Source organism: Anopheles aquasalis, chromosome 2, assembly GCF_943734665.1.
Source record: "Anopheles aquasalis chromosome 2, idAnoAquaMG_Q_19, whole genome shotgun sequence".
Lineage (NCBI taxonomy): Eukaryota > Metazoa > Arthropoda > Insecta > Diptera > Culicidae > Anopheles > Anopheles aquasalis.
Genome location: NC_064877.1, coordinates 19720001 through 19745000, shown reverse-complemented (window position 1 = coordinate 19745000; position 25000 = coordinate 19720001). Strand labels below are relative to the sequence as shown.

At 49.8% G+C, this 25000-nt stretch overlaps 2 protein-coding genes across 9 annotated transcripts in view; one reads left to right on the top strand and one right to left on the bottom strand.

Moving 5' to 3' along the window:
* The window catches only part of LOC126569769 (protein O-mannosyl-transferase TMTC4), a 2707-nt gene extending 2177 nt beyond the window's left edge, over positions 1-530 (bottom strand). Inside the window, exons 1-2 of the mRNA XM_050227097.1 lie at positions 250-530; positions 1-181 (exon numbers count right to left, since the gene is read on the bottom strand). The exon at positions 1-181 is cut by the window's left edge and continues 1448 nt beyond it. Coding sequence (XP_050083054.1) covers positions 1-181; positions 250-282 — 214 coding nt within the window. The 5' untranslated portion in view covers positions 283-530. The remainder of the gene's footprint in view (positions 182-249) is intronic.
* Positions 531-962: 432 nt separating this feature from the next.
* The window catches only part of LOC126573355 (uncharacterized), a 58815-nt gene continuing 34777 nt past the window's right edge, over positions 963-25000 (top strand). Inside the window, exon 1 of one of the 8 annotated variants that reach the window (XM_050233400.1) lies at positions 963-1159. The gene's annotated coding sequence lies outside the window, so the exon portion shown is untranslated. Of the gene's footprint in view, positions 1160-1217; positions 1459-7722; positions 7780-7829; positions 7854-25000 lie in introns of those variants that run through there. The other 7 variants (XM_050233396.1, XM_050233408.1, XM_050233407.1 and 4 more) reach the window with 7 other exon arrangements.

Sequence of the window (25000 nt, the reverse complement as noted above, 5' to 3'; positions counted from 1 at the left end):
TGTGGCTCGTTGGGTCGGTCAGATTGTTGCCCCAGAAATCGTGCCGCAACAGGGTGCGAAACGGTGTGGCCACATTCCGTACATCCATGTTCTTGACGATTGCCGCCGAATCGTCAAAGACGAACGTGCCGTGCAGCGAGCCACCGTAGGCGAAGAGTGAGGCCGCGACAAGTATAGAATACTGTAAGCATAGAACAGATACTTTCATTTAATTCTATAGAGCTGGAACGAGCAGACCGGGACTCAAACCTGGATGATAGTTTGGTGGCGAAGGGAAGACATGGTTGCCGGGAGGTGCTGATCGTGTGGGAGTTTGCTTTTCCTAACTTGTCGGTGCACTACGGGTGGAAATGGAACCGTGGATTACATGCTCTCTACGCCGGTGGTCACTGCAAAGCTGGGACTGGAATTGGGCCAGGGTGCTAGGAAAACGGGGTCTCGCCCATTCCGGCGTCTGGGGCGGTTCTCACGGTTCGGAACAGTGTTTTTTGCCGCACCCGACACATACACCGTTCATTCCCACGCACGCACGCACGCGACACAGACACAAATGGTGTTTTTATCACCCCTGCAGCAAAAACCAATCAGGCGATGTTTTTATGTTGCAAGGATGTTCGATGAAAAGCGGTGACCACAGGTCGGAAAATCCGTTCTCCTTCGATAGCTCTATACCTTTGCGCAAACAGAAAAATATTTGAGAAAAGAAAGTACCTCACATTTTGTCAGTAATTTTAGAAATCCATCAACGAAAAGATCGGTCGGTCAGAAAAGGACATCCGGTGCAACAGCGCATTCGAATCGGGGTTGCGGTGATTTTCCTTTCCGTGAAATCCATACGGCACACGCACCAACAAACACCAACGACGATTGCGCATGTGTTCGTGTGCACGGCATCGCGACGAGAAATTGCTGGCTGCAAACGCTGGCCCGAGAACCGAGAATTTAGAAAGGGAACAGAACACCGAACGGACGACGTTTTTCTTCGAACGCAGAATTTTCCACCCTGAGTTTCTTGGCCTCGAGATCTGCAGTGTGTGGGTCGGTTCGGTCGGTTTACTAAAAATTGCAACCAAGTGAAAGTGGTGGTTGGTCCTGGATCCAGTGCCGCTGTTCCGTGCTCTTCCGTGTGCATCAGGATTTCGTCCTCCCAGCGCGTTTGGTGCCATTTTCTACACAGAATTTCCTCTGCATCCCTCTCAAGGGGCACCTGACAAAGTTGAATGTGTGAAAAGCATACAGGCTAGAGTGTAATCGGGGCGAAGGAAGGACATCGAAGGGGAGGTTTGGTGTGTCCCTCGAGCGATAAAGAGAAATCACCGTCGCCGTCGCCCCGGTCTCCTAGGGGTTGGTGCTGTACGGTCCGGTGTGAGTGTGTCCTTAATCCCCTTGGTTTGGATGGAATGCGGATTGGAAGGTCCGCGTAGCCTAGCAGCACCGCACGAATGAAGCATCAAGGAGGTGAGCCAGAGCACACAGAGAGGCTTTTGTCCGAGTTGCTTTTTTCCATCGAGGTACCATCGAGGTGGCTGTGCTGTAATTGGTGGTGACAAGGGAAAAAGCATAGTAGCGCCAGCGAGTCAAGGGGCCAAAGTCAATTGTCAATTTCTTTAAAATGAAGAATGGCTAGGGGAAGGGGTGGGAAGGTAGGAATATCAGTATCGATAAAGCAACCCGGAAGTGTACGAACGAATGGAAACACGAAAAAAATATCAAGAGCGCACTGGCCGGAACTGTCAAACGTCGTGTGGAACGTGTACCGATGAGCGGAAATTACGAAAAGAGGATACAAAACCAGGACAAAGAGTTTTGCACTTCGCCGGTGGCCTAGCTGGCCAATCCCTTCTTCTAGAACGTTTGCGTCGCTTGCCGGAACAAATATGGCGATACAACCGTTAAAAGAACACACACTGAGAAAAAGTGTCCACTATTCAGTATTGGGGCCCTGCGGAAACTATCAACGGATGCCGCCTTTTGCTCGAAGGTAAGTTGAAACTATTCTCCGTCTTTTGCCCCGTATCTCTAACCTTGTTTTGCGTCATGAAAACCATTTCCCGGATGAAGTACCATGCGTTTCCATCGAGTAGTAGACGCGAGTAGGATTAACGAAGCCAAGCAACTTTGCATGAGGTTCGACCAAGGTGAACGTTAGGTGGGGATTATAACTCACGGCAACGTAACCGCCGTGCCGTGACCGGGAGTCCATGTAGGAACAATTTAATTGGCCACAGAATTTATGTTAGGACACTATGCACTCCAATTATCGATCATTTTCGCCATTGTTGCAACAGTGTGGTGTTATGTTAGCACATGTTTACTAGATTAACAATCGCTGGTTTAGAAAGTTCTCCACCAGCTAGGCTTACAGAAGATGGTCGAATAGTTGTATGTAGTACGAGCGAATCTTCCTGGCGCCATGGCGCCTTTGGTATCCATGGCTCAGTAAACAATCAAACCGCAAACTATCCTTACATCGGCCGTATCGTCATAAATTCCCGTTAATTGACTGCGTTGCTTCAAAGCACACCGGGAAAACATTCCCGGCGGGCGGGCACAGCCAACTACGGATCGTTGTTAAAAAGTCCCTTACAGCCAACGTGCTGATGGTGGTGATGTTGGTCGGTACGGTGTGGATGTGCTCTACTCGATCAGTCAACCTCCCAAGGAGGCATCCGATGGGTAGGGATTTTACGATCACCGTTCGGTCATCATATTGGTGGGATAAATGGCGCTGCGGCCGTCCTAAAATTAGCACGCACAGAGCAAATATTTGCATGGCTCACCACACTCTCACGCACGCACAGGCAGACAGCAGCAAAGCGTGATTTGGCCGACTGAAAGGCGTGCAGCGATTTCATCTCTACCTCTCTCAGTCTGTCGGTGAATGCGCCGGGATTAACCGGGCTTACTCTCCCCTTGACCCACCTGGGGCGTTCGTCTCCATTTTTTAAAGGAAAATCCAACAATGATGATGATGACGATGCCGGTGATGATGGTGCTGATGATCGTGTCTAACGGAGAGCCGCGGATTGTGCGACTACGATTTGCGTGGCCGATTTTTCATTTTAATTTTCTTCTCCATTTTATTTATTTGCCACGCTTAATTGGATACCGCAACGGCCAGAGGGTTGGGGACGGCGCGTGTGATGGTGCCGTTCGCTGCGAAATTCCATCTGCATGCGGTGGGAATTCAGCTTAACTCAGGCCACGGTCACCGATGCGTAGGTGTTTTTTTTTGCTACTCCAATACCGGCACCGACAGCGACACCTCTAGCGAGTTGTTTTATCCTTTTTTCTTTCTACGAAATGAAAGGAAAAAATAAGATTACATGCTGCCCTAGGGGTCTAGATGATGATGAAAAACGATTATTGGTCACACTGTTTCTGCTATTGTTGAATAGCTTGCGCGCTTGTCCAGCTCCGGCCAGACAAACAGAACATTAAAATGGGTAACCTTTTTGGAAAACCTCAACAACGGCATTCCCCCTTTCCATCGTCCCAAATGTTTCCAAAGCGGCTGATAAGCAAGCGGTCGGCAGTTTTCTAATTAGTAAAATGTCAAACTTACATTCTGCCACCTTCAAAGATTTATCTCGGAATTGTTCAACGCAACGAATTGGCGCTGGGTTAACCTTCGAGGGTGCCGGAGCGTTTCGACCTAGCCGCCGGTGCTAGGTGCCGGAGCGTGACCTTTCGTCTTCGAGTTGTGTGGTCGCCGCCGGATGTGGTCGATGAGGATTTTCATTTCGTTTTCCTTTGGCACGATTTTTCAAAGAAAGTGCCACCACTCAACTGCGCCTTTGTTGTGGTGGGTGCAGTACCCGGTCATCCATCCGGAAGATAGTCCTGTCCTCTTTACCATGGACCGTGCGCAAAATGGAAATGAGAAATGCTTAAAACTGTTAAAAAAATGGCTTATCATTATTAGGAATCGTTAAACTTACGTCATAAAATAATTTAAAATGATCTTGAAACCACGGGAAATGGGCATTACAAAAAAACCCGGGAGAACGAGAACGATTATGGTCATCGTACTTATGCTGGCACTAACCATGACCTTGGCCAGTGCCAGGACCAACGAACGTACGGAATGTGCGCCGGGAATACACGAAGTACCGGACGTCCAAAGCGGGATCCAACCGGTTCCGGTGTGTGGTGATTGAAAACGATGGTTCTAGGTCACCGGCAGAACATCGGGGAGCTCAAAACCCCCGGTGGCAGAAGCCAACAGAACTGCCGGAAATGCTCGTACAAACCGCTCCTTAAATAATGATAAAAGCTTTGTAACGTTGCAGGCCGGCCAGGCCACAGGCCAGGCCATATGGCACCGTATAGCGAGGGCTTCTCTGTGGTTTGACCCGATTTTTCATTTCTCTTACCACAAAACAGGAGCGACAGAAGAGGTGGCAGGAGTTCAACTTGTTGGAGGAGTGTTTGGAGGTCACTTCCACTTCCTTCGGCCGGGTGCCGGGTCGTTACCGGAACACATTTGGATATTAATTTCAATAAAAGCTCGTTCATCAAACGGCTCCACCTGTGATTGCGGTCCTCTCCATCTTACCGTCTTATGCGGAAGCTTTTACGTAGCCCTCGTTTTATCATCGGACACTCTCCGCTTCTCCGTATGCGCTGTAGTGGCCAGTGATAGGGATCTAATGAGCCTTGAAGGCGAGGTGGTGCCACTCCTCGGCGTGTCCCACATTTTATCCCTCCATCAGGTGCCAAAAAGAAGGGAGAGAAAAAGAGAGGGGCTGGGAAAAAATGGAAACATATTTTCTCCTTCGAATTCCCCCCCCCCCCCCCCATTCTGTTGTCCGTTCCCTAATGAAGTGTTTTTCCTTCGTTTTCGTTTCGTCCTTGGCTTGGCAAAATGGATTTAACGAGCAATCAATCGAGGAGGAGCAATATAGGGTCGTTAGTCGAACGCATTGTGCAATGAACGCGATCGATCCATCGATCGATCAGCGGAAACGGCCGGTCTTTATGGGCTTGTTGCCGGTTGGCCTTATCCGGTGGGGGAAATGGGAATAAATCATGTTTTTGTTTTTTAGGGCAACCCCAGGACATTCATAATCGCGGCGATGATGGGCGGAAGTTTATTGTGGCGTAAAGGAAGGATGCAAAAGCCATCCTTCTTAATGACCGTTTTCGTTTAAATTAATTAATCTTATGCAGAGCAGCACCAGCGGACGGCAACATTACGTGCAAGGGAGCTCGAGCTAAGTAATTAAACGGCGTTCGTTTCGAACGCGCGATCATCGCCGTGCGATAGCGTTTCGATCGAATTTCCGATTGTGGCTCGATTGCTGCCGTCCACCAGGGCAGTGGTGCTCCCACTGCCTGACGCCCGTTGTATCATGCTTGGCACGTGATTGGATTGAAAGTAAATTAGGAAAATCTAAATTTATCGACGGCACAGCGGCATGTGCTGTCGATCAGCCTCGAGTTTCTTCGAGCTCGAACGCGTCGACGAGCGTACGATCGATTCGCGAGATCGGTGCTTCGCAAACGCGGACACCTTTTGCGCCTCCGGTCGGTCGTCACTTTCGGTTTCAATTTTCCGCGATTCCCTAATCGCTCTTTACGTTTGTTACTCTTCCCGGAAAGTGCTGCCGTTAATGTCACAAACTATCATTTATCATCCACCCGGAGTAGAGTAACAAAGTTTATGATTTTGTGGTGATGAAATCATTTTCATCGTGACTGGCTCACGGATTCATCATCGAGCGGCTTGAGCGTGGTGTGACCTTGTACACTGTCGCCTTCGTCGTCGTCGTCGTCGTCGTCGGTTTGTACTTTGAAGTAAAATGACGTAAAATGTTAATCATCCGCCGTACAGTCACAGGCAGGTCCTTGTGATTCAATTTGGCCACACAGAAAGGGCGATAGAGAGAGAGAGCGAGACCTTACCTTCACCAGGTAAATGGCGTCCGTTGTGTCAAACGAGACGATATCCTTAAACCGCGTAGGGGGTTACCGTGACCAAGGATGACGCCAGACGATGATGATGATGATGAGGATGGTGCACACTCTCGGTTCGGTAGCGCACCAGACCGCGTGAAGTGTTACAAGGTTTTCCACTTGGGAAAATTAACCATTCGGACCAGGCCACACCAGGCCATCGTTAGACGATGAGAGGTGGCAACGAGGCACCTTTTCCGCTTATTAATTAGAATGGCCACATTGGCTGACTGGCAGGCTGGCTTGAGAGAAACACGACGACGCCGGGAACGTTAAGCAGATTAGTGAACGAGCTGAACGCAAAGGGCAAGGAGCTTTAGGTTTAAGGGGTTTTTCCAACCGGAATTGGAAAACCAGGGGAAAACCACAAAGTAGCGATCCATGCTGCTGCTGCTGCTGACCGGTGATGGTGACCGAAAAGATGGAGGCGCACACCAGATGGATTGGCGCACCAACATTTGGCGTTAAGCTGTTTGTGTTACCTGAAATCCGCGCCACGACGGCCTTCGACGGTTGATATTCGATCCGATTCGGCTTCTCGAGTGCCATTGGCACTATTAACGATGATTACGAGCCGCACAGCGGTTGTTGTTTTGGGCAAATCAAGTACCACTGGTGCAGCACTTGGTGGTGGTTGCCGCAAATTTATCACGATTTACACTTGCCTCGATGCCGTGAGATGGGGTAGGACGGGAGCTGGTGGTGGTGGTGCACTCCGGCTCCTGCTTGCCAAAAACACATTGGCCAACGGTTCGGTTTCTGTCACTCAACAAACGAACAACATTCGGGGAGCAACTGTGCCGCCTGTGTGGAACCCTTATTGCTGGACTCGCACGATCGCCGGTCGTGCGAAGGTTGTGGTGGTGTCCCGTAGAGCAGACACAGCATGCCTTCCTGCCGCTCGACTAGGGCATCAGCAGCACAACATGTGCGTGCCGGGCAGGGGGATTAGTAAGTGGTTTTTTTTTGGTCGAGACTGCCAGCGCAGGTGAGAGCACACTTGTCGAGCATTAGAATGTTCACTTGGACGTTCCGGGGATTGTGATTTTATTAGGATTTCACATGCTGCTTGGAACCGATTCCAATTCCGATTCGGTATGGTAGTGTGTTGGAATTTAATAATTTTATCGTGTAAACAAAATATTAGTAACTTTTATTATTTGTACCCAACATTCATCATTAGTTTTTGGTAGCTTTTCATTGCCTTCTGTTCGTTAATACCAAGATAATCCTCTTCTGCATAGTTGCACTCGGTATCCGTTTTCGCATAAATTACAATTCCAATCTAAACAGCGGACCGCCTATAATGCTCTTCCCACCAAAAACCACTTATTAACAATTCATGATCAACGATCTCGCCTCCCCATTATGTGTCGATCCCTTGGTGCTCTTGTTTGCAACATAATTGATCTCCCCATTCCCCCATCTTCTCTCCATCTCTCAAGCATTCATCCGCGAGAGCCGGAGAGAAGTAGGTGAACGAACCCCTTTCCAAAGATTACATTTGTTGTGATCGCTCTCGCTCTCGCTCTCTTCTCTCGGCTCTCGGCTCTCGGCTCTATCTTGTCAACTGGCGTTCGCGTGGTCACTTTCCGTTTCATTTTGACCCGGTTGCTCGCTCGGTCCCAAGGGGTCCCAAGCACCGCTCATTCATCTGCGATCTGCCGCCTCGGAACGACGCCGTGTCGTACAGGGCAGCCTCCGACTCCGTCACGATATTGTCACGATCCGTCACGACGACGGTGTGAGTGTGTGTTTGTGGGTGTGCGTAGGAGTTTTTGGAGTGCGTGTTGTGGGTGTTGTGGGCCGTGTTGGTGTGTGGTAAGCACCTTTTTAGAAAGAATATCGTTTCTGTGTTCTGTGGATGAGCACCTTCTGCAAATGGTGTGCGATAGGTGGGAGTATTGCTTTCGTGCGATCTCGCGTGTGTGGGACGCGATTGCGATGATCGCGATCACGAGCAGTCTTCTCGATGGGTGTGCTTTGGTGTCTCTGTGCCTCTGTCTCTGTGTGTGTTGTTCGTTGTGACTTGCCCTGTTGTTGCGCTTGTTGAAAACGGGAAGGAAAAGCAGCTATTGGTTTGCCTCGGGTCTCGTGAAGCGAAAGAGAAGGGATCCAGCCGCTCGTATCTGCATCTGCGGCCATGCTGCTACATTGAGGGAGAATGGCTAATCCGGAGAGGGTTTTTGTGTCTGTGTTTGATGCCTGTGTTGAAGATCGGTTGATCGTGCGTGTGCATAATACAATTTGGTGATGCAAAAATCATAACAAAAACAAACGACAGCATTCCGAAGCGCCTTTTTTTTCGCGTTGTGCGATCACCACTGGCCTGTGGATGCATCTGGAGGCATGTTTATTGTTGTAAGCGTCACTGTGATGTCGATCATGCAGCTCTTCAAAACACGATCACCCCGACACGCCCGTAAAAGAGGCATTGAAGTCCTTCGTCTGACCTGCTGCACGAGTAAGCGAAAAAAATACTTCATTTCTGCCCCCTTTTTTGTATAAAGTTTTCGAAAATCATAGAAACATAAAAAAAAACTATGTAGCACAACAAACTCATCATCATCATGATCATTTTCATTAACACCGTGCCCCCGGGCTAACGGAACCAACAACCGGCGGGAAAATGAATAGTTTTTCTCATGATTCTCACTTTTCGCTCATTCCTTTCCCCATCGCCCCGATCATCATCATCATCATCATCACAACGATCATCATGGATCTTGTGGTGTGGGACGGTCCGCGATTGGTTTGGTGTTTGTTTTGCTCACCCCGTTCGTTTCGTTTTCATTCCGTCGCCCACCGTCACCACGCGGTCCGCGGTCATTCTCCGAGCATATGCCGCCCCACCGGAGCGCGGTCCCATCGGTTCGTTCGGTGCAAAGACCAGTTTGCCTCCGCGATCCCGCACTAACACACTCGGGATCGCGTTGGTCACGGGCCTGCGCTCGCTCACCCGGTTTCTGGGAGCTGCTGATGCTGGGTCGATCGGTGAGAGTGACACGACGAAGCGACGCGGTTAACAGTCCGGTCCGGAATTCGTCGTCGCCAGGAACTCAGATGGGAGAATCAGTTAGAAGGGTTTTGAAAAACCTTTTGGATGCTTTTAAAGGAAGTTTTCTTATTTTATTCTGCTATAACTAGAATGTCTTGGACACTGAAAACACTCCGAGTATTGATTTTTTTTGTGAACCAAATGTGTTCCTGCTTTGTCCTTTATTTTATCGATGTCGTATTGTTTGTCAACGGATGATAACAACGGATGGAAATTTATGAAGAAAGGTCTTTGATATGGAATAGAATAACGATGACACCAACGAGCATACTTAATAATATGAGTTATGATGCTATTTGATAGCTTCAAAAGTTTTGGGAGAACAATTTTCATTAATTCCTTGGGAAACTTCCTTAAAAAAATAGATCATAAGAAAATTCTTTTAATCCGAGCTTTTAAATACAGAAACCGCGGTACGATTTGCAATCTATAAAAGTTAAAATACAGGGATCTTGATAAACCTGTTGGCAACTGTTTAATCCTCTCCTGTTTTTCTGCCACACACTGTGCTCCGATCGCGTATCGCCGCCAGCGATGATCGTGAAACGGTGTCTCGAGTGGAGTGGAGTGGAATGGAGAAAAGAAAATACTCAAGTGGGTCCAAAGAATGAGAAAGTGTTGCTGCTGGTCTCGCCGCCGCTGCTGGCCCCAGCAAAGATCCAAACCGGCCCCACCGATACCGTTTCTATGCCCGGGTGTACAGGCACACCCCACAACCATCCTATTGCTTACACTCTATCTCTCCTCAAACCTCGTCGCTGTCGTGTCGAGAGGAGAAAGAAGCTCTTGCTGCCGATGATGCCGATTGGGAAAAATCCATCTTTAACACAGCAAATCCAGCGGCGACGCTTAGTCGCACCATATAATCAATAGGAATCTGGTGGAAAACACTCACACACCATCAACGCGCGTGTGAAAACGCAGTCACAACACAAAGGGCACAGAATCCGAAACGGTTAGTGTGCCAGCTTTAAAGCCCAGAGGTGTGCACTAACTCTCGCTGAATGTTCCGTTGTCCCCGTTGTTGTTGTTGTTGTTGTTGTGGTACACAGTTCTGCGAAAGCACATGTTGGAAAAGCCCCCTTGTTACACATGCTACTGCTACTGCTGCACATAATGTGCAACACAATCGGCGAATAAATGTGCGAAAGGAAATGTCATTACCGGAGAAAGGGGTTCAGTCACTGCAACTGGGGATACCGAAAGGAAGTGGTGGTGAAGCGCGAGGCAGCGGATGCGCTCGCGAAAAGCACCGGAAGCAATGGAACTCGTTGATGATCATGAGGTCGGAACACGGGAGTTGTTTTTGTGACCGAAGGTTATTTCTTTGTCATGTGCGTGTCCATGTCCGTCCTGTCGCTGTCTGTGTCCCGGGAACACAAACAAATCCGCGCCAGCCAGCAGCAGCAGCAGAGTACACCTGTTCAAAGAGTGATGTACCCCCGTGGCGGGGATGGCGATTGTGGCCAATTTGACCCCGGGCGGTGGTTGTTTTCGTTCATTTAACAAACTTTCGGAGGTAACAATGGATCATGTTAATGTTGCGCGTCTAGTGTAAGTCGATTTTATCTCCCAAACTATCTGCGTTCGAACCCCTTTACCCTTTCCCTTTAATGCGTTACCGTCATGGTCGTCGCTGGCCGGTGACCGGTCAACCGGAAACACGACACATGCACACCGGAAGTGCACGCACGGGGGGTGATGATTGTGGTGGGCAGAACGGAACGGGAATATGTCAAATGCCGCTGGTACTCGCACCCTGTTGGTGTGGTGTGTGGCCACCCCTCCGAGAATGGTGGTCACCGGTCGTAAGCGAGCGACCCAGAGAGAGAGAGAGAGAGAGAGAGAGAGAGAGTGGACAAATCTAATTTGTTGATTGTCTGTCCATCCATCCATCCATCCATCCGGCTATCCGTCGGCACCGTTTTCCGCTTTTCCGCTTTTGGTTGCGGTGTTGCGTGCGGCCAGAACGGAAATGATGCTTTGTTTCGGGAAGGTCTCTTATCTCTCTCTCTCTCTGTTGTGCGCTTCTGCTTTATCTGATCCGTTTCTGGCATTCTGTTCCCTGTGTTTACGTTCTTATGTTTACCGTTCTAGCACCACAGAGATAGCTCTTGTTGTTATTGTTTTTTGGTCCATCCGGTTTTTGTTGGCGGTTTTGTTGCGATAACCAAAGAGATAAACGAAGTGCATGGCATGGTTGGTGGGGGGGATTGTTCAATTATTGGCGTTTTTTTTTGCATTCCCGTTCTCGAAGCCGAGTCGAGAGAGTCGAGTGGTTGCATGCGCCAGCCAGTATTGTTTGCTCGCTGATACTGGCCAGTGGCGTATCGTATCGGAGGAAAATACGGCACAGAGTGGTTCCGCCAGAGCGTTGGTATGTATGTATGTCCCACCAATGCCGGCAGCGGCGGCCGCGTGCATTATGAGCAAATAGTAATGAAGATTTATGTGCACTGTTTTATGACATTCCTTCCTCTGATGATTGGTGGTGGTGAAGTAGCTACACCTTTGAGACAATGTTGTAACTTTGGTTTTAGAAGAAGAAAGAAATCTCCGTGAACGACAGACTGTCTGTTGTGTACCTTCGTACTCACGTATTGCCGTTTGATAAATACACTTCATCAATAAAGTGTTTTTGGTCGGAAAAAAGTGGAACAACCAGGAGGGGAGCAGTACGCGTGATACGTTGTTTTTATGCCCTCCGCGAGCACCAGACGTTACGCGTGCTGTGGAGCTAAGAGTGCCGGGTTAAAAGGTTCGTTTATGCAACGAGTAAGAGCCCGTGAGATGCTTACGAGTTGCGCGGTGTAATTGAAAGGTGTAATTATAGTTATTGTCTACTCGCGTTACGAGCTGCGCTTTACGCTTGAACGACGAGACGAGATGACGGTGATTGCGGCGTCAAGTTGTACCTTTATACCTTAGAGAGAGACAGGGGGGGAGAGAGAGAGAGACAGAGCCACGTGCCGCTGGATGTTGGTTGGGAATTTTTGATTTTCCAACCGAGCAGAAGAAGAGAAAAGTAATACTTTTCCTGCAAAACGCAAGAGCAAGGATAATATGAAGGGAGGCACGTGTGCTCGTGACTCTGATGCCATGTGTTGGAGAACTTACAGGCACTTCAGTTTGAGAGGAGTATTGAAGGGGGGAAAATTCATCTGCTACCAGCATGGCGCTTGTAACCTCGTCGCGTTGGGAGGCGCAGATGTCGAAGCCAATATTCCCAAGAAGTAAATCATTCCCCCCGGGACAGATACATTACAAGTTTCTGCAGGCCAGTTCCGATCGGTTTCCCAGAACACAATCGATGCAAACGAATCCAAACCAACCAAATCGACTCTGTATTAATCGCTCGCTGTATTTTTGGCTTCGGTCGTTATTTTCCTCTTTGTCGACCCCGGCGGGAGGGCTGGTGTTACATGTTCCGGTTCGCAAGGGGTTAGCTGGCATGCTTATACGCCATGGCGTCGTGTGGCATAATATTTTTCAATCCCCAAACCCACACGACACAACAACCACAAGAACACACACCGATGACACACCATCATCACTAGCCACGCGTACGTTCACGTTCTTGGCACACAACACGTGCCACGAACCTTCAATGGCAGTGCGGCAGTGGAGTGGGTGTGCATAAGCATATTCCCATATCCCTGACATCGCTGATCGCTGCTGGGTATTCGGTTGTGAAGGTTGATAATTTCATCTGATACCGATGTGCGAAGGTGAGCTGAGCTGAGCCGATAGCTTCGGCGATAATGTGCCGATTCGTAGGAAAAATATTAGTTCCTCCGCTACCCTCAATCTGATGGATATCATCTGCTTGGCTCTGTGTTTTTTTTGGGAAGGTGAAGGACAACACACATGTATCACTGGCATCAGCATCGGCCAAAGAGAGATCTTTCCACCGGGATTGTCATGTCACCAGCAGCCACACTCCAATCCAATGCGAACGAAAGGGCCACAATTTTATGCATGAACGACGGATTTCGCTTTTACATGATCGGGCGAGCAATGTCGGAGTCGAAGTCGAAGTTGGAGTCGGCCGGCAACGGTATGTGGTGATGGTGAGGGTGCGTAGGTCGAATGGCTGTTTAGGTTTCGGATTAAGGAATTTGCGGTAAAAACCAACTTGGGAGCTGGCGCGGACAGGGGGCTGCGTACGCTGTACGAAAACAGAACGGCAACACCGGAATGGAATGCGGCGTGTCACGTTTGCAGTGGGGTGCGGCGTCATTTAAAGAATGATGGAGCTCCTTACGACAGCCACATACTCGCGGTCGGTTGGTCTGCAAAAGGAAATGCCAAGCGATTTGCCACGGCAGAAATGGACGAAGGAAGGAACTCTCGAGGAACGCGCGACGAGAGGCAACATCTCAGAAAATCTGGCCATTTGCTAGACTAGCGCTGCGTTTGGGTCTATTAGAATGGGAATGTGTTGAAACGATATATCGGCTCCATGCCCTCGCTTCAGAGACCGCCGACGCATGGACTTAAAACCATCCAACTCAGCGCTTTTGGAATTGACGATCTGCCCGGCCGGCGCGGGTGCTCTGTTCTGGTCTGGTCGTGAGCATAGACCGCCTCTGTAAGTGACGGCCGGAGTATGTGGTTGAAATGAACAAAGAACCTCAATTCCGCCACGGAGGCGGCATGTAATGAAGTCTCGCGTCAAGACTGACTGGCGCGGCCTCGCCGTCTCTACTGCTTTGGGCGACACATGGTGATATGCCATCATTTAACGCGATACTTACCAATATGGCAGCTCTTGAGCCTTGTGGGGCTGTTCTGCTGTTCTTGTTGTGAGCTTGGAAGCGCCAGAGAGCCTAACGCCCAAGTCAATCCGCAAACTATGTAACCGTCACATCTGATTGAAGTTCAATTACCCAGGGCCAGAGAGAGAGAGAGAGGCCCTTATTTTCGTGGGTTTCTCAGTTGCTTTGTACTTCTGATGATGATGATGATGGCAATGATGGCAGAAACGGCAGACGCCCAGAATCCTTCGTACAACATTGTAGCTTTGAAGCGACGAGGTCCTTCCTCCTTCTTTTGATTTTCCTCGCTTCCTCAGCGCTCACTGTTCACTGTCATTGAAGTTGTCTATTTCCGTGCTACAACATCGTTGGCATCGTTTCATTAAATCTGCAATTGAGTCGTCAACCACAATTAGCCAACTGGTCGGCCACTGGCAGGTCACTGTCACTATTGTGGGGTGCGTTTGGCAGCAATATACTATGCAGGCTCTTGCCATTTTGGGTGACCGGCAGATCTCAATAGCGCCGCTCTTTGTCGGCAGAGTTTTAGTTCTCCTTCCTAGAAAGGATAAGATCTGAATCTGAATAAGAATGCGTTGACTTGCGATAAGACAAAGTAATTTCGTCCAAGACTGCCACATCTGGATCACTTCCTGATCCGAATTTCCATCACACTACGCGTTAAAAGCAATTTTCTCAATACAATACATCGACCAGCAGCACGGTGCCAGGATGGTGCCCAAAATTTGGCCTAAGTCCAAACTCTTGCACTAGTCGACGCTGAGAGATTGTGGCTGGCAGTCTCCTATCCCATCTGGCATCCCAGCATTTGCATGATGTGCAATCCGTTCGAACGGAGAGTAGAGGAGCGTAAATTAACTTCGAACCGCCGCGATCGTGGCTGATGACACCTGATGACGACGGGAGAGTGACGATGACAGTGCGTTCGGTGGCCGCACACAATTGAGTGACAAAATCCAATCAAGCGGACGCAACACGACACTCCTGGCCCACTGACGGTGAACCTTGAAGTCCACCAGTAGGAATCGGATCGATCGGTGCAGATGAGATCGTTTTAATATCAATCCAGAATCCTTCTATGAGAAGTGATGGAAAGTGTAGGATGGATCATGGACATGGTCGTTATTGTCCCGGACCAAGGTCAACTGCAACTAGGACACCGAAAAATTCGGACCATGACCATCATACTGTCCCGGCATAATTAGAGATGGCGAAGAAAAAAAAAAAACAGGATGCCAATAAGGCATATTTGCCGGTCAGTAGTCTATTCGGCTATTCGGTACGATGGTTGATGGCGTACAAAATTAATTACACCTTACCTCTACGTTCGGAAGCGAATCCCGGGCTCTGCCAGTGAGACACGCGCTCCAGAATGCTGGCCAAGGTTCTTTGTGTCTACCACCAAGGCGCTTCTGCCGACGGAATTGCGTGCCGGGTTTTGCGGGAGGCGGCCCATGGTGAGCTATAATGAAATTAGGTGCGAGCCACCGTATGAACGGTGCCAAAGCACACGCCGCCTGATGCGGTCCGACACGGTGACTACACGATGTCCTGATGGGCATTGTGAATGTATGCTCGCCCGTTGAAAGGCCGAATTGAAAATTTAATAAACTTTGATTGGACAACTTCAAACCAGCGACGGCACCATTAGCCAGAGAAACGGAGAGAGAGAAAGAGCAAGGTGTGGATGTCCTTTTTGCTTTTGAATGAGGTTCGTTTGTGCCTCGTGTGATTTTAAATGATTGGCCACATTTCCCAGGAAGTCAGTCCAGCGAGAAGCGTGTTGGTAAATGTTAAAGATATAATTTAAAGTGATTGTAGCAATTGTAGCAATTCGCCATTAGCGTGTGGCGAAATGATGGCTCCTTTGGATACGGCCGTCGCCCAGCGCTTTACCGCGAGAGCACAAAGAACTGGCTTGGCCTAGGCCCTGAAGGAGGTTCCAGAGTCTTCGCGGTGGAGGAGCACAATATAATAAACTGCGGCTTCATCGGATAATCCAGCTCAATTCACAGCCTAGAGCCACCCGGAATGGTATCGTACCGGCACGGAAGGCTACTGGTTGGTTGGTTGGTTGGTTCCTTGTGGGCTGCAATCGGTAGCGGTGCATGCGGTGCGACCGCTAGCCCCGGTATCCAGCTGGTCAGCCATGTATGTGTGTATGTTTCTGGCGTTTCCCTCCTTTTTCCAAACCACATTAAACAGATATCCGATGCCGCTGGTGCCGCGCTCCGTCTGTCGGTCTTTGCAGCGCACGGGTCTCTTTGAGGGCTCGCGGTCGCTGGTCGTTCTTTCAGCGTGGTAGCGAAGCCTAACCCGGCCGGTGAAAGTCGTTTGGACGCTATCCGTGCACAGTTGGGTAGCAGAAGGCAGCAGCAGCAGCAGAATTGGTCGAAAATCTAATACGCAACGCGATTTGATTCGATTATTTTCGCTTCATCAAGATCATTTCCGCCGCAGTGTTGGGAATGCCGGCCAGTGAATGAAGGGGGGGTCCATAGGCGCATCTACCAAGTGGCGTAGATTGGTGAGCCTTGGATTTCGCGCTCATTCTCCTGCTCCACTCAGTCACTCGGTTCGGTGGGCTACTGATAGCGGACCTGGCGATGGTTAAATGAAATCTATTTCATTCGCGTTCACGGAACTCGTGTCCATTTGATTTCGGGAACGAGATTCACCAGGACTGGTCAATTAGATTTATGTGAACCACTTGCCACTACCACGCTGCCGCTGCAGTAAATGGTTCCTGTTTCGATGTGATCCGGTGTTTGATTTCGGATCCGTTACAAATCTTTTTTGGGCTACCACCATACCTCCTCCCCGCGTTGTTGGAAAGCGAAAATGTGGTGCGAATGAAATCTAAATTGACCCAGAAACGTTATTACATACGCACCACACCACGCCATCTTTATTGGCCACTTACCGATGGTGCTTCCTTCCGCTAACTGCTGCTGTTGCTGCTATTGCCGCCACTTCTCATTTGCACACCACGATCACGGAGAAGATGATGATGATGATTGGCGACGCACGACGTGTAGTGTGTTGGGAATGTGAGCGAGCGAGCGGTGTTTTAACCGCTTAATTCCACGCGGCACAAATTAGAAGTTTATTTACGAAGGCGAATCCAATGGTGCGTTTTTAATTTGTTTTTATTGAGCGACCGCGAGAACGCCTCATCCCGCTTCCTCTGACCATCCACCGAAAAGTGCGGCACACTGTGTGTAGTGGAGGGCAGTTAAAAATTAATTTGGCTGGAAATTTTCCAACGCTTTTCCTTTCACCCGACAGCCCAAGATCGGGAAGGTGGGTAAAGAGACCAACCAGGGGAGGATGGAAAACGGGACGCGACGAAACGGAAAGCCAAAGCCGCCGTTCATGCCAAGGTGTGAGCTGAACGGGGTAAAATTAATGTTGGCCGTGGCACCTGAGAATAGTGGGAAACTCAACGGGTTTTGCTAGTCGGAGTGCTAATGCAAGGCGGGGTGTGGAAAGGTGAAATAATGGTGTCTGCTACACGGGGGTTTTTGGGCGAAAAACACCCAAAAAACATTCGTGGAAATGTTGTTCGACTCGCTCATTCTGGCTCGCTGCTGGGCACTACTGCTTTGGCGAGAGAGCGAGCGCGTGTTACGCTAAGTGGAGGTGCTGGAGTGTGTGCCATAAATTTGTCAAGCTGGACCCGGAACAAATTGCCGCTGTGACATACAAGCGCGTGCGGCACACGGTGCGGCCAATAGGCCTGCAGGGTAGCAGATGGAACGAATGGAGCTTTTGGCGTTGGTTCGCACGAGCCAGAGTTCGGTTAGGGCCGTTTGTGTGCCTGCCACAGTTATGAAGCGGCCTTTGAGTGGTAGCAGTTTTAGAGAAAAATTATGCAAACCGCCACCGCCTCCCGGAGTGGAAGCTGGTGAAGAAAATGCGAGAAATGTTGTTTCTGGGCAAGGTTTGCTCAAGGACGGTGTCGGTGGAATTAATCAATAGAACCATTTTGCGATGGAAACATAAATTAATTGTAGAAGTCAGATTGCGGCTCGGTTTAAATTATGTTTTTGTGGCTTTACTCGAGATGGTTTGCTACGTGTTTCCATTTTTAATATGGCCACTATAAAAGATATTCTCAATAACGACTTTTTTTTTGTAATCAATATACTCAAAATATCGCAGAAAAGTGGCACGGAAAATAGAGCAAAACAAACGTTCATAGATTCATAATAAAGATAGTCAGAGATTCCAGTTTGGAGCATATCTTTTGAAGGGAAAATCCACATAGCGAAGGGGAGAAATAAATTCCACAGTAAATATCATATCGCGCTTCCTAATGACATTTGAATCCTTCAGTGAAACGTGCATATATATTGCACCGCTCATGTAATACTCATAAACTACCATATATGTGTCCTGTTATTGTTGGCAAATAAATGGCTATCAGTGAGAGCTGGTGTCGCCGTCTTTTCTTCTGCTGCATACAACAACCATGTCACGAGGAAAATGGTACCCATTTTTTTTGTTGCTTCCTTTCTCAATGCCCCCCTGACTTATCGATTTAATCTCCATCACCAACGAGGGCGAGTAGTTCCTACAGTCGCCTGTTGGCGTGTACCGCGCACATTCACGGAAAGAATTTTCCTCTTCGCGATGTGCAGTGGCTTCAGGGTAGGAAAATGTAAATCCTCCTCCGAGCTCATAGCCACTACACACGCTGCTGTCGTCTCACTCACATCTTCCGTACGTGCCATTGCCCGGATTATCTACGATGACACAAACTCACGAGGACCACAGCGCCACAATGTGATTCCTCCCCACTTAGTGGGAAAAATGGAGCAGCTCTAGGAGTGGGCATAAGAAATCGCAGCTCCACGGATGTGTCTCGCTGAAGGTGTAGTAGGTACTCCTGTCGCGTCCCAAACTGTCGCTCTCTCTCTCGCTCGCGCTCTCGCATGAAAGCATCTGCCCGACGACCACCCGGCACCCCGGAACGGCCCATTCCGTTCCTCGATCCTCGTCGCAGCGTGCACCTGTTTTCCGTGCAGTGTGCAGCGCGAGGCAGCGCGAGGAATGCTGTTTTGCATCGAGCCCACCGAGCGAACGCGCTGCTCGTCGTGATTGAAAATAAATATAACCGAGAGTAACATGGAAAAACGGTTCTGTCTCTCTCTCTCGCGCGCTTGCTGGCCGCCGAAAACCTGGCCCATTACGCCCGGTTGCCCGGGCGAGTGGTGTGCGCGATGGTCGTTCGATTGGAAAAGATGATATTTTCCATTCGCTGGCGACAGTTTGCTGGCCGTCGGAGAAGTCGCTGGTGACATTAAATATGTGCCCACCAGCTTATAGCAGCTGGAACGTCCATTCGTCGTCTTCTCCTCGGCGACTTCTGGAGCTAAAAATGATGCCATTTCAATGTGATGTAAAATTAATGCGCTTTCTCCTGCTCATGTCCTGCAGTCAGGTCCTCCTGCTACAGATGGTTGTGGAAAACATTTCCACATCATTGATGCAATAATAGGGGCATTTTTTGTGTCCACGTTAAGAGTCCACTTTATCCCGCGGTCGATAATGGTGATGGATCTGGATGAACGATTTTCCGGGATCCCGGGATGGATCCGATATGACAGCTGCCTGCCTGTATGCTGTGGTCTAAAAATGGTCTCTTCACTAATGTCATGCCATGCTAGCTAATGCACTCCCCGGCTCCAACCACCGATGACCACGCAGAGTTGCCCGCAGACGATTATGAACGCCACCGACTGCACATGGCATGCGACGGGGCAAACAGAGGTCATTGGACCACCGCCTCGCTTTCCTCGTGCTGTCAGCGATGCGATATCTCTGGGGAATGCCGGTGGACGATCCACCATGCCCGGCAAACATGCGTGTGCCGGCCACTTCACAGTCGCTCTTTGGGATTGGGATTTGTCCCCCCCCCCCCCCCCCCCCCCGGGGTGGGGACATCCACCGAGTGCCGGAGTCTGCCCAAAACACGACGCAAACGGTGCAACGACTCGCGTCACCATCGGCGCGATAGAGTGTGGTACGCTTCCCTGTACTACTGTGGCCATGTCATGCTCACTTTCGCCACTTTGCACCACTGCTGCTGCTGGTGATGGTGGTTCGTGGTGCTCGTGGTGCTGCTGCAGCCTTGGTGGAGTGCACTTTCGCGAGATCAACCGTTAAGAGCGTGAAACACGGCAAGCGTCCTACTAAGTCTCTGCCAAAACTAATATATTGCCCTGGTTGGTGGTTGGTGTGGCCGACGACCGTCCATACGGGTGGCTGCTTTATCGACCAGTCCGATCCGAGCGTAACGGGAAAAAGAGGAGGACAAGATGTTCTGCGCCCGATCGCCGAAGGTCTCCGGAACGGACTCCCTGCAAAACGATCCTGTTTCACTGCAACAACAACAGCAGCAGCAGCACTGGCAGCACTAGTACGAGCTATGTACGGTCTGTGGGAAGAGGTATGGTTCATCCGGCAAATGTATAATTTCGTTGGCTGTCGGCCAACCTTCCGAAAGCCAACGTCGAGCTGTGGTGTGGCAGAGCCGAGATGTTTGAAGTTGGACAACACCTGAAGCGTCATGTTTTTCGTGGAAATACTACAGGAAAGGTGCAGCAAAGGGAGGGTGTCCAAGGTGTGCGACGTCTTCGGTTGGTACACTCATAGGGAAGCTCCTATTTCCTGACTGACCGCATGACGGTCGGTCATGTTGTGAGGTGCTTGTGAGTTATGCTTTCATCTGTCCGAATGTCTGTCTGTCGGACGTCGAGACAGCCAGAGAGAGAGAGAGAGAGAGGGAGAGAGAGCGAGAGGAAATGCAGCTTGTAACACTGCGATAACACTTTTCCAAATGATTACCTCGGTTTTATGCCTCCGCTCCTTTCAGGGCTCTCTATCTTCTTCAGCTTATCATTCTATCGTCGGGTTCCCCGATGGAAGATGTTTAAAATGTTATCTCGATCCACACCTGAAGGGCGTCGACGTGGAATCGGTTGAACCACTCAACGCAGCAATGGTTCTGTCGGAAGATGGGATGTGTAATTTCATTTATCGGATACCGGATCTCTCGTGGTCAGTGCCTGGAATGAGGAAGGCGGCTTACCTGTTAGCGTTTGATAAGCTGCGGCAGATACCAACTGGTGAGCTCTCGGTTAAAAGAGGATTTGAACTGACTACCAGGGGGAGCACCTCCCCTCCCTCCCACCGAAAAACGGAATACTGCAATTTATGACTGCGAAATGACCTCAGTACTGCAGCCAAAGATGTACTATTTATGCCGCTAGATAGTATTCCACATAAATTCAGCACCGTGGACCCGCGCCCGGCCAAGAATTTCCAGTGGGGACCGGTTTAGCGCCAGAGAGAGGGAGGAGCGTAATGGATGTTTAATTATTATTTGCGCTGCGCTACTTAGAGCCGGCTTTGTCGGGTGGTTAGAGTTGACTAGAATCACCACCAAGTCCTGTTTATCATTCCTGGCCGTTGTGGCGCTCTTCCTGGCTACATTAAAGCATTAGCACTTCTTGATGCTGGTTTTTGTGGTTATTCGCTAATTGATTGGCTTTAAAATTTCCCACTGAACACGGTACAACAAACAATAAAGCTTATGTAGTACAAGTCCCAATTAGGTAACATTCACCATTAATTAATCAATTATTGGTTCGATTGTTGTTCGCCAAAGATTTCCCCAAATTCCAGTATCGATAACCAACCTAATTGGCTCAACTTTCGAACTTCATGTGTTTGTTTGTGTGGCCATTCCGACGCAGGACCCCATCCCAAAGACAATCGTTCGTTTGGTCATCGAACTGGGCCACCCAGTGCTTACGTATGGCCCGACATTTTATGCGTTAATTCCCCCTGGACTTAGAGAGAGAGAGCAAGAGAGAGAGAGCGAGAACGTCCCGTAGAAAGTCATTAATATTTCCTCGCATCGCAGAGGGATTTCAAATCTTCGCCCTCGCCGCTCGATTATGTCGCTTTGGCGTCAGCAATTTCGCATTCTCCCTCCCTCGGGAGACGCCACTCGTCTCGTTGGTGGGCCGATAAACTTTCGACAACCGCACCCCAACCGTGTGGCCAAGCGTGTGGCGGTGAATATTGGAGATCGGATTCTGTCACCAAGTCGTCGTCCCTCGCATGCCATGTGCAGGCAACAGCAAAAAATCAATGAACGATTCTAAAATACGTTGGTCTTTGGCCAACGGCCGGTATCGCCTTCCGGAGCGGGTTGAATCATATTAGCATTTCATTTCGGTCGAACGGATTTGGTGGTCCCTGGTAAACACTTTGCGAGCGGAGTCGCTTCACCTCGTCGGTTGTCTTTAGGACCGAATATGGACCATCTCGGTATTGCGCGCGCTTTCCGGTAAGACCCCCGAGGGAGGGGGGAGGAACCAGCATAAACCATTATCTTTCGTTTTTGGGTCTTTGCGGCCGACCAGAACAGATTGCACATCCATTCTAGCTGCGATACCCGGCCGATTTGTGCTGGCGGCCATCGATCCCCGAAAAAGGTTGCCATCGAGCCCAAAAAAGGACCCCGGGGTGGAGCTGCTGAACTCGGTATGATAATCATCACTCAAGGCGCAAATCGTTGATTTTCGGGGCGTTTGTACCAATACTGTGATAATACCTTTTTGCGGTCTTGCGGAGAGCACCACGGATTAGCATTACACCTTTTTGGGGACCGGAGGATGAAAGACATACGTCTTAAAGCAACTAATCGTCCCCAGGGGAGGGAATTCACGTCCCTTGTAGCGTTTTGCTGTGGAACATGCGACGATAGATCGATCACGCGGTGCTCACCTGTCTTTGCTGGATTCGGTTTTATCGATACTTTCCATACCACGCCTTCCTTCCTTCCCACCATTTGCTGTTGCTTCTTTCTACCTTCCAGCTCCCAGACACCGAGAGCAGACGCGTTGCGTTTGCTGCTGACTCACAGCCGAAGTGGTATCGAACCGGTTTCCTTGACCTTACACCACCAGCGGGACATTGGGGCCCATTCCGTGCGAGGTTGGAGATTGTTAATATTTCCATAACAACCACCACGATGATGATGACACCACGAAGCGGTCCTCGGGGGACACTGGAGGAGGGGAAGGAGGACATTTCTTTTGCCGATCGATCAGGTCGTCGGCTATATGACTTCATGCCTGTGCGAGCATTCCATGCGCACTGCAAACGCCGGTCTGCGGGTGTGCAGGAATTTTGCTAAATGGTCTAGCCTCTGAGGCCAGCCACGCATCTGTTCAAGGGTCAATTGGAAAAGGTCATTACAGAAGGGATGCGGAGGGCCAATTGGTTTGCAACGCCGCGGCCAAGAGAGAGAGAGGGGTCCGGGACCCTCATTACGATTCCGACGGCATGTGTAGGGGATGATGTACGATTTCCCTTTCGATTAATGATGATTGCTTTTCCAGTGATTTATCAGCGTTTCCACACGGTTACATGAGAGCGTTTCCCATGCTACAATGTTGTCGGATCGCAATGTTGTGATGCTGCTGCGAGATGTTGTCGATATGTCCGAGGCAGCTGCAGAGAGAGAGGCAGAGAGTTGTTTCCCAGAAATGTGTGCCTCAAGTAGCAAAAGTGGAGCATTCCGGTGCACCTGGATCATGGGTTTTTCATGATGGGAGACTGATTCCTGGAAAACGGATCTGGATTCGGTCGATTTGTCGATATTACAAGTCGGTATTCGAAATGTTCGCTCGTTGAAGAGAAGTGTTCGAAGAGAGATCGATGCTGTACTTACACCTGTGTCCCCAGAGTGTCCTAACAAGTAAGCCATAAACAACCGGAACATTGCTTTGACAATCCAATGGAATGTAAGGCAATCTCTTGGCCGTTGAATCGAATGCTAGGTAAGCGAGGCAGTGAGCCAGTTAAAGAGAAGCAGCAGCACCATCAGAACCATCTGCAACCTATCCATTTACTCTACTTTATCGGCCACACACGAGTGTGCAGAGTGGACACGAGAGTTTCGATTTGTTGCAATGCTCATATTGGCATTCTTAAAGCTCGAAATGATGGTCGCTTTTTGGCCGCGAATACAAGACATCGCCTGTGCGCTGGCGTGCACTTTCACAGAGTGTCATCACCGTCATCATCTCCGTCTGGCTTGCAGCACCATGTGGCAAGTAACGGAGGGTATGATGTGTGGCCATAATGTGCTTGACATTGAATACCACCGCAGCGCGGTGCCACGCCGTCGCCAATTCGTCTCACATCGACAGTCACCGCACCGACAGTGGTTAGTGAGATCAGCTGCTGGAGCTGGAGCTGGATGCTGCTGCCGATGGCGTGGGGTGGGCGTCTTTTTATGAAAATTTATCGACCGTAAAAATGGCGGACGCGCGGGTCAAATGGTGCGCACGTTTGTCCGCTTGGCTCTGTGGTTATCTGGGGTGGGGATAGAATCAGATCGGGTCGTCGGCGGGTTGTTTTACGGTTCCGAGAGCAGCGTTTTGCGTTGTTGGCCGTTGACTTCCGGATGCTGGGCCTTGCGTAGTGAACCGCACGAAACAGTTGGCTCATTAGGCCGCCGCTTTCAGTTCCAGTTGATGGACTACGGCGTAGATTGTTGATTGTACCGGCCAGTAGCAGCAGCAGCAGCATCAGTAGAGTAGTATGACGATTCGCGCCCATTTATTGTATTGTGTTTGATGAGGGAGTCCGAAAAAAATCCAATCCCCTGGATTCAATGGCGATGACGCTGATGACGCTCATCTGATGCGGAAGATCACAGTGGCGTGGCGTGATGATGGCTATGGTCAGGTGGAAGTCATTTTGAACCTCACCGGAGCGCGTCACATGCGCCCCTGTGACTGTCGCCATCTTTTATTCACGAATCTGTCCACGCGCGAGGTGAGGAATTATTTTAAGCAATCGACAGTCAGCAATCGGGCTAGAGACAGCCTAAGGCGTATTATGCTGCTAGAGGCATCAGCGGTTACGGTGTACGTCGAAAGTGCCGCCGAATGGTGCTCGCGGTCACTGGGGTGTTGTTTTTGGTGGCTCACAGCCTCACGCTTCCGGTGTTTTCCCACCGCACCACCACCCTATAGCCTTCAACTGGGCTGTTGTACGATTGACTGATTGACGGTGGGGGCCTGATCCCAAAAATAGAGCTGTGCAACCTCGTCGTCACACTACCATGGTCTGACTTCCGCCGACACTCGGGATTTGTTTTCCTCGATCACCATTCGAT